Genomic DNA, 14,384 nt, shown 5'->3' on the forward strand with positions numbered 1-14,384 from the left:
AAACACAATAAATGTTACGTAAACGGTGGTTTTAATAAGTGCTTGAAAAGCTGAAGGTGAAATGTTTCAATTCAGACCTGAAATTAAATTTATAGATGAAGTTGAGTTTGTCTGCCTTTGAGTTATTTCAAAGCACTTCAGATATTTGACTGTGATATAATAAACGCTCAGGCAGAATACTCACGCTCAGCAGTCAGTTTAAGGTGTGACAACTTGTTCTTTAATTAAAAACACAGTCATTTGTACAAGAAATGTACACATAAAAATATACAAGGACAACTACATACTTTATGAATTACTGAAGACACAACGTAAGTAAACATAAAAAAAAAAAAAATGCACACGAAAGGATGAGAGAAATGCCACAAAAAAAGAAATGTGTTACGTTGCTTTGGTCTAGTCACAGTGGCTACATTTGAAATAGATATTTTGTCTAAATAAAAGACAATGTCACTCTGTTATACTATTTAGTGTTTTACATATTTACACAGAAAACGGTTATGGGGATGAAAACAACTGAGATATGAGGAGGAGACAGATGTTTGGGATGCACACTTTTCAGTGAGGAAGTCAGTTTGTTGCTTATCTGTACCTGTGCTGCATCTGTGGTCAGTAAATTACAGTCTTGGTCTGGGCAACAAATTGAATATGGTTGGACAAACCCAACTTGTTCCATTCAAAGTCACTTCCCATGGCTTTATGTTAATTTATGCACAGCGCAGACTTTTTACCCTACAAAGCATCTCAAACCACAGTGAATGTGGTAACGTCATGCAAAATGTAGACTGATCAAATACACTGATGATTGATTCCCAAGTGTAGGCAACATAACACTTTGCTGGTTCGCGTCAGCTCCGCCCTCAACTTAACGAAAAAGTCCCTAAAAAACATGACCTGTCTCATGCATCGATAAAAGAACGACGTGCACAAAGCCCAACGATGGAGACATGAACCGGTGTGATATTATGATACTGACGATCAAATGAAAGATCAGTCAAAATGGAGAGACAGCAGGTCAAAACTGAGCCCAAAATAAAAGCTCCCAAAGTTTTATAAGCTGCGAAGTTTGGTCATTAGAGTGTTTGTTTGTGTCACACAGATTATATAATGTAAACATATTTTCATGCATTACAGTATTAGGTGCACTCTTTCTATGCTGCCGCCTCCATTTACGACTGATCCATCATTTGAAATATTGGTTTGTGATAGATAGATATATATATATATAGAAGTCTTTATACTTTGTATATTAAACCCACACTTATACCAGTACTACAACAAAATATCTTCAGGTGCTATATATAAAAAAATATACAACATCTCCTCCATTATATAGATTTCCATTTAACTATTATTCCTTGATATAGACTCTTTGTAAAATAAAAGTTCTCAGCCCACTCCTTTTTTCAGAGACCCGCCGTGCTCAGTGTTAAACACAGCCCTTCATATACTGTGAGAAAACAGAACAACCCACGGCTTCAAATGCTAACATGCTCCTCAGCGGTTTATATTTAGGGCTTTAACGGCCGACCTGCCTTGAGGACATTCAGTGCTGGAGCTACCGCATCTGCAAATTCTCATCTCACCGCTATCTGAACAGGCTTCTTCTGAAATCTGATATAACAAAGACATGCAGACATGCCAGTCTCATTACCTGTATAGAGGGTCAGTGAAGATTATAGTCTAGGGGAGACTAGGAAGACTTTAAAAGAGTGTTATTTGGCTTTGGGCTGCCAAAAGCTAAATAAAGAGCACTAATGGGAATGAAGGGGAATAAACAGAAACTCTGAATAAGCATGCCTACAGTTCAAACACCGGCTTGAATCTCTTAGTGATGTCGCAACCATACTGAAAGAATATGCTCCATTTTTAGTTTCCTGATACTGACTGCTGAGGTGCTTTTCACTGTTACAAAAATAGCTGACTAAGAAGCAGAAATAGAGATGGAAAGAGAGAGAGCAGACATAGAGACAAAGGCAGAAAAAGACAGATAAAGGGGAGAATCAGCAGCATCCTGGTGAAATCTCCCGTGCTACACTCTGCCTCCTAGTGCTACATAACTGTAAAATGTAAATGTTTGTGTCGGAGCTCGCTGCATTGTCTAAATGAGTTGAAACACTGATCGAGCGCAACAGCATGACTGTTGGTGGTCCACAACACACGACGGCGTTCAAATAAAGCATTTCCTTCGAACGTTTGGTTTCTGTGTCCTCTGCGATTTGGGAAATGACAGAATAGGGAGTCCATAAGCAAGCAAACCAAGAAACAAAAGTCAAAACTGGCTTGTTTGGGTTTGGTGATTTGCTTTCGTAAGAAAGACAGTTGTATCCCGAACAAAAGAGCAGGAAAAGTTGTGCAAAATGATACGATGTTTCCCTTGGTGAGCTGATTGTTTCATTGGTGGTGATGACCATTTCTACTGCATTTCTCTGGAGTGATAACAGTCACAATACATTCTCTTTCAGAAACGCTGCTGAGGAAATACTTCTTATCCTTTCAGAATCTGCAGAATGAAACAAGCTGCTGATCCTCTGAACACCATAAACTATAAACTGCAGACGCTGTAACATGCTGTGTTATTTTCCCTTTAGCAGTTACTTGAAGGACGAGTGCGGCGGTTGCTGCTTGTGTCGCCGATGAGCACAGTTTGGACGGGTGATGAGGTCATCATTAACGGCCAGCAGAGGTGGCGGCGATGGGACTGCTGTCGTGATGCATGCTGGTGGCTGGGTGTTTAACCTTGTGTGCTGCAAAGAAAGGCGTGACTGCGCTTTGACCAGGCCGCTGTGCATGTGGTGACATATTTTTTTTTTTGCTTTAAGTTCCCGTCGACTTTCGATACCCTGATTTGAACGTGGTCTGAGAAAGAAACACCTTTTTCACTGCTTTTGCTCCCACAGAAGGAAAAGAGGTCTTTGTGCTGGCTTTGTAGTGGAATAAAACCCATTAAAAGCACCGGGAAGGACGCCTTATAAGGATTTATTGGAGTGCATGTCTGTTAGCAGAAAGTAAGAACGCACCTTTGGGAGATCTGCCTTTTGACAGTGACAAGTGGTGAGTGCTCGCTCAGTGGTCCAGGTAAAGCTGTGTAGATATTTCAGTTCAATGAAATATTCAAAGTTTGGTTTACATCCTCAGAGTTTGTTGTGTTTCCATGTTTCTGTGCACATATTACTGTTAGAGTGTGAGCAGGTTTTTTTTTTTTTTTCTCTTTTTAGATCTCAGTGGCGGTGATTTCCTCAAAGTGGATGTCGTTGCTGCCACTGTGGACCTCATAGTCCTCCATGTCCCTGTTCTCCAGCTCGAGACTCAGCTCCCTCATCACTCGCTCAAGATCCCGGTTTCGACGGTACATCTGGATGTAGTTCTGCTGGAGCTGTTTCTGGTAGCGGATTACCTGAGTGGAGGGAAATACAGTAAGTATGTGATCTGCCCAATAGCCCAAAGTCAATCACAGAGAAATTAGACAACAAAAATCTCCTCCCTCCTCCTTTCGTACCTTTTCCTTCTCCTCCTGCCACACCCTCCTCTCATCCTCAAACCGTGAAAGATGCTCCTCACTAGTCCTCCTTTCGTACATGAGTTCAGCCTTCAGCCTGTCCACCTGAGAAAAAGACAGATATGTTACAAACTTCGCTGTAGTAAAAGATGGATTTAGTGTAACTTGCAATATTTTCCTCTGAAATGTAGTGACGTGGAAATAAGGAAAATACAAGTACTTCAGAACTACTTATGCCTGGGAGAGGTGTAGAAAAAAAAGCAATGTACCTGTTGTCTGAGTCCCAACACTGTTTCTGCATTCTGCCTCTGTGCCTTGGCTTCATCGCTCTCTCCTCCCCAGACCAGATGCGCCTCCTCTCCATCGCGGTACACGCAGGGACTGGGACCCCCTCTTCCTCCCACACCTCTACCCTGTTGGAGGGAGAGGCTCATGCATTGCCCCTTCATGGTCCCATTTCCAGGTAGAGAGTGCCCGCTGTGTTTGGACAGAGCGTCACGGAGGCGGCCCGACTCCTCTTCCACTCGGCCCAGTTTCTCCCGGAGCAGCTCAGCTTCGCTCTTGCGCCTCTGCAGTTCGTTCTCGCAGACCTCCAGCTCCAGAGATCGCGTCCGCAGGGCCGCCTGGGCCTCCTGGGATCGAGCCTGGCTGGCCTGCAGTTCAGACCGGGCTTCTCTCAGCTGGGCCTTCAGCACCACGATGTCTCCGGCCTTCTGGCTGAGCTCTGACTGGATCTCCTTCAGCTGCTGCTTCAGGAGGGAGATCTCTCCTGACTTCTGACACACCTGAAGGGAAGATAAAGCGCATTAAAGAAAGAGGTGGAGCTGATGCTGAAAATACTGAAAAAACTGTCTTTTGTGGCAGATTAAAAACTGCCATTTAGGATTTGCATGCTCCTTAAAGATAACCCTCATCTTCTCAATCTTATAAGCTTATGAGGTTAGTTCAAGCCTGCTAGGTGTCACCTCTGACTTAACACCTTTCTTTTGGGGACATTTTCTTCTTTTATTAGTGAGTCAACAGTAGAGAGAGGTGCGACATGAACGGGAGGTCCCCTGCCAGACTCAAACAGTTGCAGTGTACAGTCGGCACCTTAAATCAACTAACAGTGTCTGACTGTCACTCACCTCCCACTTTGTTTCCTCCAGACGTGGTCCCAGCTGGGTCTGCTCCCTCTGGATGGTGGCGCACCTCCTTTCCAGCGTCTCTCTGTCCTGCAGCAGGGAGGAGAAGTCCTCCTGCAGCTTCTTTTTCTCTTGCTGTAGTTGAAATACCTGACGGCACACAGAGATCCTTATTTTACAGCTGCCTTACTCACTAAAACAGGTACAGTGACCTGGAATAAGACATGAACCCTCAAAGAGAGAATCTCCAGACTCACAACGAAAGCATGAGATTAGGTTAGCAATAATTTAAACATAACAACATATCATGTGCAGCTCAGTGGAGGCTCATTTCAAAAAGATAAGACAGGACTCCTATATAGTCAAAAAAGCTGCGGCACTTCTTGACTAGAAATAATGTCAGGAAATGTTTTCCTTCCAAATAGATCAGCCACTTTCTGTTTTGAAAGGGTTTAAAATATTTAGCATACTTGTAACTGTAGCACCTGCTGTGCCCTCTGGGCCTTCTGAGACGCTTGCTTCATCTTTGTTGCACAGTTCTGTCTCAGCTCCTCCATCTCTCTTTCACAGCGACGCTGCTTCTCCTCATACACCTTTCAGAGACAAGACATGAGGGGTCAGAGGTTAATGTTTCACCTGTATTAATGTCATATCAAGTCATTTATTTGGCATTTTAAAGGAAGGTTTGGCCAGTGTGGTGAGGTGAGTGTCTTTATGTCTCACCTGGCAGATGGCAGCTTCATTCTCATCCAGATTTTCCCGGAGCTGCTGCAGCTCCAGGTCTCGTTCCCTCAGCTTCTCCTCCAGCTCCCTCACCACCGCCTCGTAGCCCTCCACGGGTGGCGGCGTGTGGCCACAGGACCCACTGTCCGACAGGGGCTGCCCGCGCCCACTTAGCGACCCCGAGCCTGTGCTCTTGCTGGATGAGGAACGTCCACTGTCTGAGTTAGTGTGGCCATGGCTCCCACTTCCACCTGAAGTGTTTCGGCCCAGACCTGCCACGGGCTCCAGCTGGCCCCCGGAGCCAGACCCCGAGCTGGAGCCCTCACTGGGGGCCAGACTGTAGCCTGTGCTGCTGTGAGTAGGGAGGCTGGAGAGGGAGTTCCTCCCTGAATCTGACATGGAGCAGGACTGGCTGCTCCGAGCATTGCGGCCTCCGCTGTAGGAGTTGCGCTTCCCTTCAGAGCTGGAACTGCTGCTTCCTCCGATGCCGGTCGTGCCGCTGGCGCTGTTGGATCCTCCGAGAGGCAGCAGGAGGTTGAGGCTGGCCTGGCTTTCCGACAGACTGCTGCCCCCTGGCCGTGGTGACAAGTACTGCACAGAGTGACGATTCTTGGGAACGACAGGTTTGAACGCGGTAGGACGGATCAGCACTTTCTCCATGTTCTGAAAGTACGAAATTGTATAAAAAAACAGCATTAGTGAGTGATAACAGCTAAGCTGTGCTAATTAGCAACGGCTGAATAAAGCTCATTAGAGAGGGGTGAGTGATATGCTGGCAGGTCACCCCTCAAGACTCTGATTAGTTTAATTCAGTTTAATTGATATTCATGGCCTTCATTAAGCAGTTTTCTTAATGATTTTCTAAACATCTAAGATAGAGAGACAGGCAAGAGAGGGAGCAAATGAAAGACGAGAGGACAGAGAAAATCTGATTAAAGGGCAGACATCCAAAGAGGAGGAAGAGGAGTGGAGGAAGAGGTGAACACAGAGGGGGGTGCTCCTCACACATTCTGTAAGCATTTTTCTTAACGATCTTCCTCAGGGTTCACTAAATACGACAGTAAATGTAAGCGAGCTCTGACATTGATCATGATGTGTCTGCAAGGTGAGTGGCTGTCAAACGATCCATCTGAGTCTGTCAGGCCAGTGATTAAGCTTCCCTGTGAATCGATGGAAATAAATAGCCAATTAGGCAGCTGAAGCAATCTGCTGTAAAACACGCCGGCAGAAATGCTCCTGAGTACAGGCTATACTGCAGGGAGGGCAGAGGAAAAAAGGCCATGCTATGATATTTAATGTCACAGCCTGCCATATTGAACTGTAATTAAAGAAGACGTTTTTCTCTAAATATCTTCACGTCAGGGAGCTGGTAGGGATTCAGTGTCATGCTGACAGCTGCTTTAACACTTCCAGTAAGATAGTGTTTCTTCTGTTTTGCTTAGAAGACAACGATGTGGTTGTAAGCTCTGTAAAAAGCCTGTAAGAGGACCTTTAGTTAAAAGGATTTTGTCAATAAATTACTTCTAGGGTCAAGAATAATATTTTAATAATAATAATGATAATAATAATCATCATCATCATCATATTTATCGGTCTAGCTCTACAGTCTACTGCTCTTACCTTCTCCAACTGTCCAGACACTGGGATGAGTTTGGGAGGAGGCCCTCCAATGGTCCCGTTCAGAGTCCTGTTGTCCCTTTGGTCCTCGGAGTCACTGCAGGGGCTCGTAGCTGTTAGCACCAAGTTGTCGTTCCAGTCTCCGACCGCCACCTCATCGCTCACATACCCGAAGTTTCCATTAGTGCCACCACCTTCTGCTCCAGCAACCGCTCCACTGCCTGCACCAGCGGAGTTCCCAGGCCGGGGCTGCTTCTTGGTGGGCAGTGGTGGAGGCAGAACCTGGGTGTCGGGATGCGTTTGGTTGCTGATAACCAGCAGCTGCTCCAGGGAGCTTCCGCTGCGGAGGGTGTTATCCTGAAGCCGGAAGCAACTGGTAGCCGGCGTGGAGCGGCGTGGCTTGGTGGTGAATTCACTTGCGGCCCGGCAGTGTCTCTCCTGGTACGTCCGGCCTGATATGAGACTGCTGACAGAACCCATGGCTGGCCCGGAGCTGCAGGGCCCACAGGGGCCAGGGCAGGGGCCTGAGGGGGAGTGGGATGATAGCGGCCGGCACTGCTGCACGTCGAGACCTGGATTGGGGTGGTCAGTCACGGTCACAGGTAGTGCCTGAACCAGAGCCATGGCACCCTGACGGCGTCAGACACACCACGCACTCTGATGAAAGAGGGAAAATATGGAAAACATTTTTAACGCAAACTCTTCATGCAGCAGATGTGACACTTGCTCTGTTGGAGAGATGTATCCATGTATGCAACGCTGATTCCAAACAAGTTGAGACATGGTGAAAACCAAAAAACACAATGTGATAATTTGCTAATTCTTCTTGCCATATACTCTATTGAAAACAGTACAAAGAAAATATATTTAATGTTTTACCTCATCAACTTCATTGATTTTTGCAAATATATGCTTATTCTGATATTAGTACATACAGGATATTACTGCATAGGCTTGGGAACACTTTGTACAATGGGCGGTAATCATTTGATCAAGTTATTGCTTTCTATTTTTATTAATGATTCACACAGTGTCCCATTTTTGGAATCAGGGCGGTAAATGGTTTTAATTCAATATTCAGAAGACATAATACTTTCTTCCAAATGATGTCAAGACCGAGTCAAGTTTATGGCCTTTTAGCCCAGTATAATTTAATAGATATCCCAAATAATTTATTATGCCTTTTCTGACTGATTTATAATGCAAAAACATGACGTAGACTCAAAAATCACAACATCCACAAAATAAGGGGGGGCACTAGGACCCAGCAAAGACTGCTGCACAGAGCTACACTGTGGGGAAACCAATGAAACACCACAACAGCAGTGTGGATCATGACTGCACAGCCACACATGAAGACAGAGAGATGAGGAAAACTGACACCTACAAGCTCAATATCTTTAAAATACTTCATCAAGGTGTAGCAACACCAGTGGCAGCTGAATTTAAGACACAAGCAAAACAAATTATTTAAATTTGAGCTAGTGGCCACCAGCTGGTTTTACTCAGTAAAGTTTGCAAACAGATTTTACTATTGAGTTGTTTTTCTCCCTGTTATGCTTTCCACATTCAGAGAAGGATGCAGCTATAGAGGACAGAGGAAAAAAGTGCAACCAATAATGTTAACAATGACTGAATTCCATCTAATACGTGTGTCCGAGTTTCAAGACCCTACTGTTGAATGGACAGTCCATCGTTAACATTATCAGTTACACCTGTTACAAATGCCTCCAAATTAAAGCTCAACTAAAGCACATACATCATGAAATAAATAATCAGTGGTGGTATAGTTTTTATAGACATTTAGGATTTGTTTCCTCAGTATGTTATTTGATGAAGACTTGTAATTGGTTGAAACATCGCTAATGAAATTAAAGCATCACCATTGCCACTGTAAGCATGTTGGCATGCAACTACAACCACTAGCCCTGTTTCTGCCCTGTGTGGAGTCAATACAGATAATTTACTGACTGATTTCACTTTCCCTCACAAGTTCAGCAGAAGACAAGAGACTGCAGACATTTTGAAGGGGCGAGTAGGAAAAGCACAGGTGCTACCAATGACATTAACGATGGCTCTGTCCTGTTTCCCAGCAGAGCCATGTCAGTGTGACAGTGAGCCAGCATGCACAACACCAGAACCATGAAAGTGAAGCAGCGAAAGGGAGCTTAGCCATGATTAATTCTATTATTTACACCTGTACTTTCTCGGCTGTAGATGTAAAACCATTTAGCTAAACATGAAATATAATTGCCACGGTTCTTGCAGGGTGCTGACAGTCACTAATGTGATTTGTGTTTAGCATCTCATCCATGTGTTCAAAATATGTGAATGAGGCTCATTATGTAGTAAACAGCTTTACTGTCAGCTTTGAATTAAAGGGATAATCACCTTATCATTATCCTTAAATTGTTCATATTAAAATGATTTAACACATAATCTTAAATAGTTGTACAGACAAACTTATCACAATTAAAAACAATCTTTGCAACAATTGAGCCAAATTATCTATTGATTTTAGGTCTGTTGCCACTTGCAAAACACATTAGGTCCAGCCACTTTACAGCTGTTTATCTGAAACATTTCTCCAGGGAGGACACATCCCCCCCGCCCAGTAAAGGCTCATCCCTTAGCTACTGCTAATTGTCAATGTCATTAACGAGGCAGGAAGGGAAAAAAAGAGGATGGATTTAGTGAAGGCTGAGGATGAAACAGACAAAGGGAGACAGAATGAGTCACGGTCATCACCATCTGCAGCTGCTCTGTGATTTTCCTGAATGTCCCTGTCTGAACCTGGTGAGCAGTCATCTATGTATTACTTCTAAAGGGGTTTGAAAACTACTCACTTCACCGCTTCACGATCACAGCGCTCGCACGCCTATCAAAAAATCTTTGAAGAAATAGCCTCACTTGGTCACTGCACTATTTTTAGGATGAGAAACATGAATACATAATATTAACACAATAAGTGGCAGCAGATTAAGTCTTCCATTTGCAGACAGTATTATCAGTGTTAGCTGCCCGGGGGGACGGAGAGGGGACACATATCCTCAGCCTGTCGTGCCAAGCCAAGATCCGTCTGGCCAAGTGGAATAATCCACGCCAGCTATGGCTGCGCACAGTCTGCCAGGACTAACACAATCTCACAGACTGACACTCATACATGTCCACACAGCGGCGTGCGCGCACACACACACACACACACACACAAAATGGATGCATCGGCAGCAAATCGTTCAAGTCTGTCCTGAATTAAAAGAAGCAGTCCGATGATATAAAGGTTTTGGAGATAATGCCAATAAAGACTGTGGAGGGATAGTTTTTGTTTTGGTCATTGGAGCACAATCTGACCAAATGATTGGATCAGATTACAGTTTATTGCCCAATTCCTCTGAAATTATGTGCGCTGCAGACTCTTTCACTTTCACAAACAAACAAAAAAACACTCAAGTACAGCACTGTAGTGCAAAACAACAGGCTCTATTTTGGCAGCCTCAGTATGATCAGTATGCTCCAAGTTACGTGGTTATCAGACTGTCAAGGATTTGGATAGTCCAGTGCAAAAGTCCAGAATCTCTGAAGTGATCATTCAGGACAAATCAATCATGAGTAGGGCAGGTTGAGAAACATGCCCTGTATTGATGTGTTACAAAAGATACTTGTTATTATGTTCATCAAACTATTTTTGGTAAATTATGGTGATTTTAGGTCCTATCATCCAGCACTGCTTGAGAACTGAGACAAAAACACATTGGGTTTGTTGAATAATTGGTTAATAATCAGTCAGCAGTGTGGCTCAATTCCTGCCAGCTGACTCCATATTGACTAAACTCTGAGCAGTCTGTGAGTGCGTGAGGGGAGAGAGTGAGGGGGAGTCAACGAGAGGAGACAGACTTCATGAGTGCACATGAGTCAAGGAGATAAAGATATGTGTGGTATGTGATAACTTCCCATGCCAGAATAATCACGCCTCACAACCTCCTTTCACCTTTTAAGCAGCTGACCCCACCTCTTCTTCACTCCCAGCCCTGACAAGCACCTCTCAGCCACGGATAATAGAATTAACAACCCTCTGAGACCGTCAACCGTGACCCCACCAGCCATAACCCTGTGACCCCCTGATGAGTGGAGGGGAGCTGGCCTGATTCTATCCTCCCACCCCTGTGACCTTCAAGGCTCTGGTTTTGTTCTGGCTACTCAGGCAACAAATCCCAAAACCTAATTTCCCCCTCTGATGTTGCTCACTGGTTGTTTCTTAAAGTTATTGAAGCCCTCCTCCTCTCCTCCCCTTCTTCGCTGCATTCCTCTGCCAAAGTGAAGATACTTTTACCATCCCTCCCTTCGCCCTCCTCCACCTTCCTCATTACATGCATCCTCCTCTGCTGTCAGCAGCACAAGACAGGTAGAAAAAAAGCAGTCATCGTCACTAAAAATAGAAAACATCTGAAGTGCCTCAAATCATTCTGATAGTCTTTCATGAGGCTTTCTCTCAGCGAGGCATTTGATTCGACGTTCAAAAATAAACTCCAACGGTGTTGCAGCCAGCTATTATGGGGTCAACCTGAGGCCACTTTACACCGCATCCTGACACTCTAAGACTATTAAATGATGCTGAATGGCTCAAAGGCAGCCTCACTGCCTCTGACAGGACCTGTAAATACACCGAGTGGTTGTGGGAGTTTACCCTCCACATGCCACCAACTGGCCCGGGATGAGTAAGAGCAGGACTGACAGAAGAAAGAGGTTTCCCAGGTAGCTCTCTAACAAGATCCAGAAGTGGGGTCTGTGACGGGGAAATAATCCCGTTATGATAAGTCTGTTAATAATGCTAGAATTACCCAGGAGAGGAAGCACATTATTCCACAGCAGCAGATCACTCCTTGCAATCACACGCAAACCTGCGAGCTGTTCCGGAGACTCTGCTGGGCTCAGGACAGAGTAAGAAAAGTGAAAATAAGGCAGAAGAAAAAGAAGCGGGTTCAGAGGCGAGAACACAAAGGCAGGCTGAGAGGGGGTGAGGGTAGGGGGTTTAGGGGAATTCCAATACTAGGTAGTCCAAAGAGGCCTGAGCTCTTGGGAACACTGGGCACCTATAATCCTGTTTGGTCATTACTTGGGCAGCAGACAGAAAGCGAGGCCTGAGCACTTTAAGATCTCCAAGTAGGAAAATCAAAGGTGAAGGCAGACATTTTTTCATATCTAAACCATCTCCACTACTGCTGAGTTTTCTCTCTTTTATCATCATCCTGCCACAAGTCTGCCCCTTTCCGATAATGATAAGAGACGGAGCAAAAGTGACAACTACACTGTGGCCTGTTGGCTAAGGCCATACTCGCAGGAGTTTCAGCTGAAGTGACCTGTCACCGTGAGAACAAACTGAGCTGAAGCATCCTCAGTGCAGACTGTCAGCCTTTGCAGGAGCAATGAGATGTATAGCACTTTGAGCTGCAATTCTTCAAATGAAAGATGTTTTGCAAATAAAATGTAATATTACCTACAGTGGAGCAAATAAGGCAGATTTGTTGTGGATGCTTGTGTGGATAATGTACAAACTAGCAAAGTGTGATGCTAGCGTCTGTGACTATGCTTGGTTTTGGTCCATGAAGATAAAAACAGGACAGGAGCAACCCAACAAATCACGACAAACTGATTTACAATTCTCTACTGCAGCGCACTCCTCAATCATGGCAAATGCGAGTGAACCAAAAGATTAAAGCTGCAGTCGACAAAACCAAAACAATGAGCTGAGAGATGCTAAAATGCTCACAGGATCTGAGAAGAACAATTATCTGTTGGTTAATCTCCTGACACATTTGATCCATTGCTAATGTTAAAATATTGATCAGTGCAGCTTTAACCACTGGTAAAGGTGACGTCTTCCTCACAAAATTACTTCTTTTTAGGGTCTTCCACCTCCTTCCTCCACTTTCATCCCTCTTTCCTGTTCTCGGTTATTTTCACCCACATCCCTTTCCTCTCTTCCTTGCTTCCTGGGCTGGATCATTGCTCCACCGCTCTCCTGTCACCTTTTCCTTCTCCCTCTCTGCTTTCCTACGACTCCCTGCTCATTGGTCTATGCAGCTAGATTTTCATCTGCTGCCTCTTTGACGGCAACACCACAGCGCAACGAACCGACAGCAAAGCCATTGTGACGCTGAGAGCAACAGGTGGAAAGTATAAAATTGTCAGATCAGCGCAGGCTCTGTGTGGATGAGGGCAAAAGTATCAGTATGCAGGAGATAATAAGAACTATTCATAAAAAATGCCTTTGAGTTAGGTTTCTTTAATGGGTGGTCAGAGTTTCACTGATCACAAAACAGTAGTCAGTAGTACCCAAACACTTTGTTTCCAAAATAAATCAGGACGTTGAAGAAGTGTGGCGTGAAGTTGAGAGCTTGTTCAGACCAGTAGAAATATTCCACTTTGGTATACAGAGCTTGGGTGGCCTTGATTAATCCTGAGATGAGTGATCCCAGTGGATGACGGGTGTGAGAAAGACAGAAAGATAGACAGACAGGGAGAAACTGGGGTAGAGAGAAAATCAACAGGCTAGGTGAGTCACAATAATCCTTGACGGCTGCTAACAAAAGAAAATCCACAAGTACAGGCAAGGCAGCAGCACACTGACACACACAATACCTCACACACACCTAATCTACTCTCCCATTTATTGTCACGCATCTACTCACTGAAACTCCACAATAAAAGTTCAAACAGGCGAGAGAATGCTATTGGAATGAAGTCAGCCGACTCCACTGTAAAATGAGAGAAGTCTTTTAAGGTTTTGCCAGAAGACCTGAGGTTATAATATGCCTCCATTCCAACACAATGACTGTCTGTCTGAGCGGTCGCTCACTGTCACCTACCCCCACATGACTTGGCTTTTAAGTCTCGCAAGTGTGATTGAGATTGCTGAATGCATGCAAACCTCCTCAGTGCTCATTAACCCATCGCCTCAGTGCCAAGTCTCTTTTCGCTCAAAGCAGGGAGATATTGTCCTCTTTGGCAAAGTAACATGGCTGACATTGTAGCTGGACAAAAGTTGTGAGTTCTTGCGTCCAGGCTGCTGCAGAGCTCTGACTTTATTAACAGGTTTTCTGTGGTCGCACAAAAGGAGAAATAAGGTTTCTAAAAAGTGAGTCTGTGCAGGAGTAATTGGCAACAGGTCCTCCCACAGTCCAGTTTTTTTTTCCTTCTCCTTTACAACCAACTTGTTGCTGTTGCAGACTTCAGCTTCTCCCTCTGTTTGGAAGCGTTGCAATGGCAACGGAGGCCCACATTTTTCATGCATGGGGTGAAATGAGATAGAGAGACGGGGGAGTGGGAAAAGGGAAAGGAAGGAAGAAAGAAAGAGCGGGTGAATAGGTGAATGAGTGAGTGAGTTTTGTGTGTGTCTGACAGTCTGACAGTGGACAGGTTGG

At 44.7% G+C, this 14,384-nt stretch overlaps 1 protein-coding gene across 2 annotated transcripts in view; it reads right to left on the minus strand.

Moving 5' to 3' along the window:
* Positions 1-197: 197 nt before the first annotated feature.
* The window catches only part of lzts2a (leucine zipper, putative tumor suppressor 2a), a 41,067-nt gene continuing 26,880 nt past the window's right edge, over positions 198-14,384 (minus strand). For both annotated transcript variants that reach the window (XM_076743027.1, XM_076743028.1), the window contains 7 exons: positions 6,967-7,620; positions 5,347-6,009; positions 5,094-5,216; positions 4,627-4,773; positions 3,769-4,284; positions 3,500-3,604; positions 198-3,397 (listed from right to left, as the gene is read on the minus strand). In XM_076743027.1, the coding sequence (XP_076599142.1) occupies positions 3,215-3,397; positions 3,500-3,604; positions 3,769-4,284; positions 4,627-4,773; positions 5,094-5,216; positions 5,347-6,009; positions 6,967-7,587 (2,358 nt within the window). In that variant the 5' untranslated portion in view covers positions 7,588-7,620 and the 3' untranslated portion in view covers positions 198-3,214. The remainder of the gene's footprint in view (positions 3,398-3,499; positions 3,605-3,768; positions 4,285-4,626; positions 4,774-5,093; positions 5,217-5,346; positions 6,010-6,966; positions 7,621-14,384) is intronic.

This window comes from Chaetodon auriga, chromosome 11, assembly GCF_051107435.1.
Source record: "Chaetodon auriga isolate fChaAug3 chromosome 11, fChaAug3.hap1, whole genome shotgun sequence".
NCBI lineage: Eukaryota > Metazoa > Chordata > Actinopteri > Chaetodontiformes > Chaetodontidae > Chaetodon > Chaetodon auriga.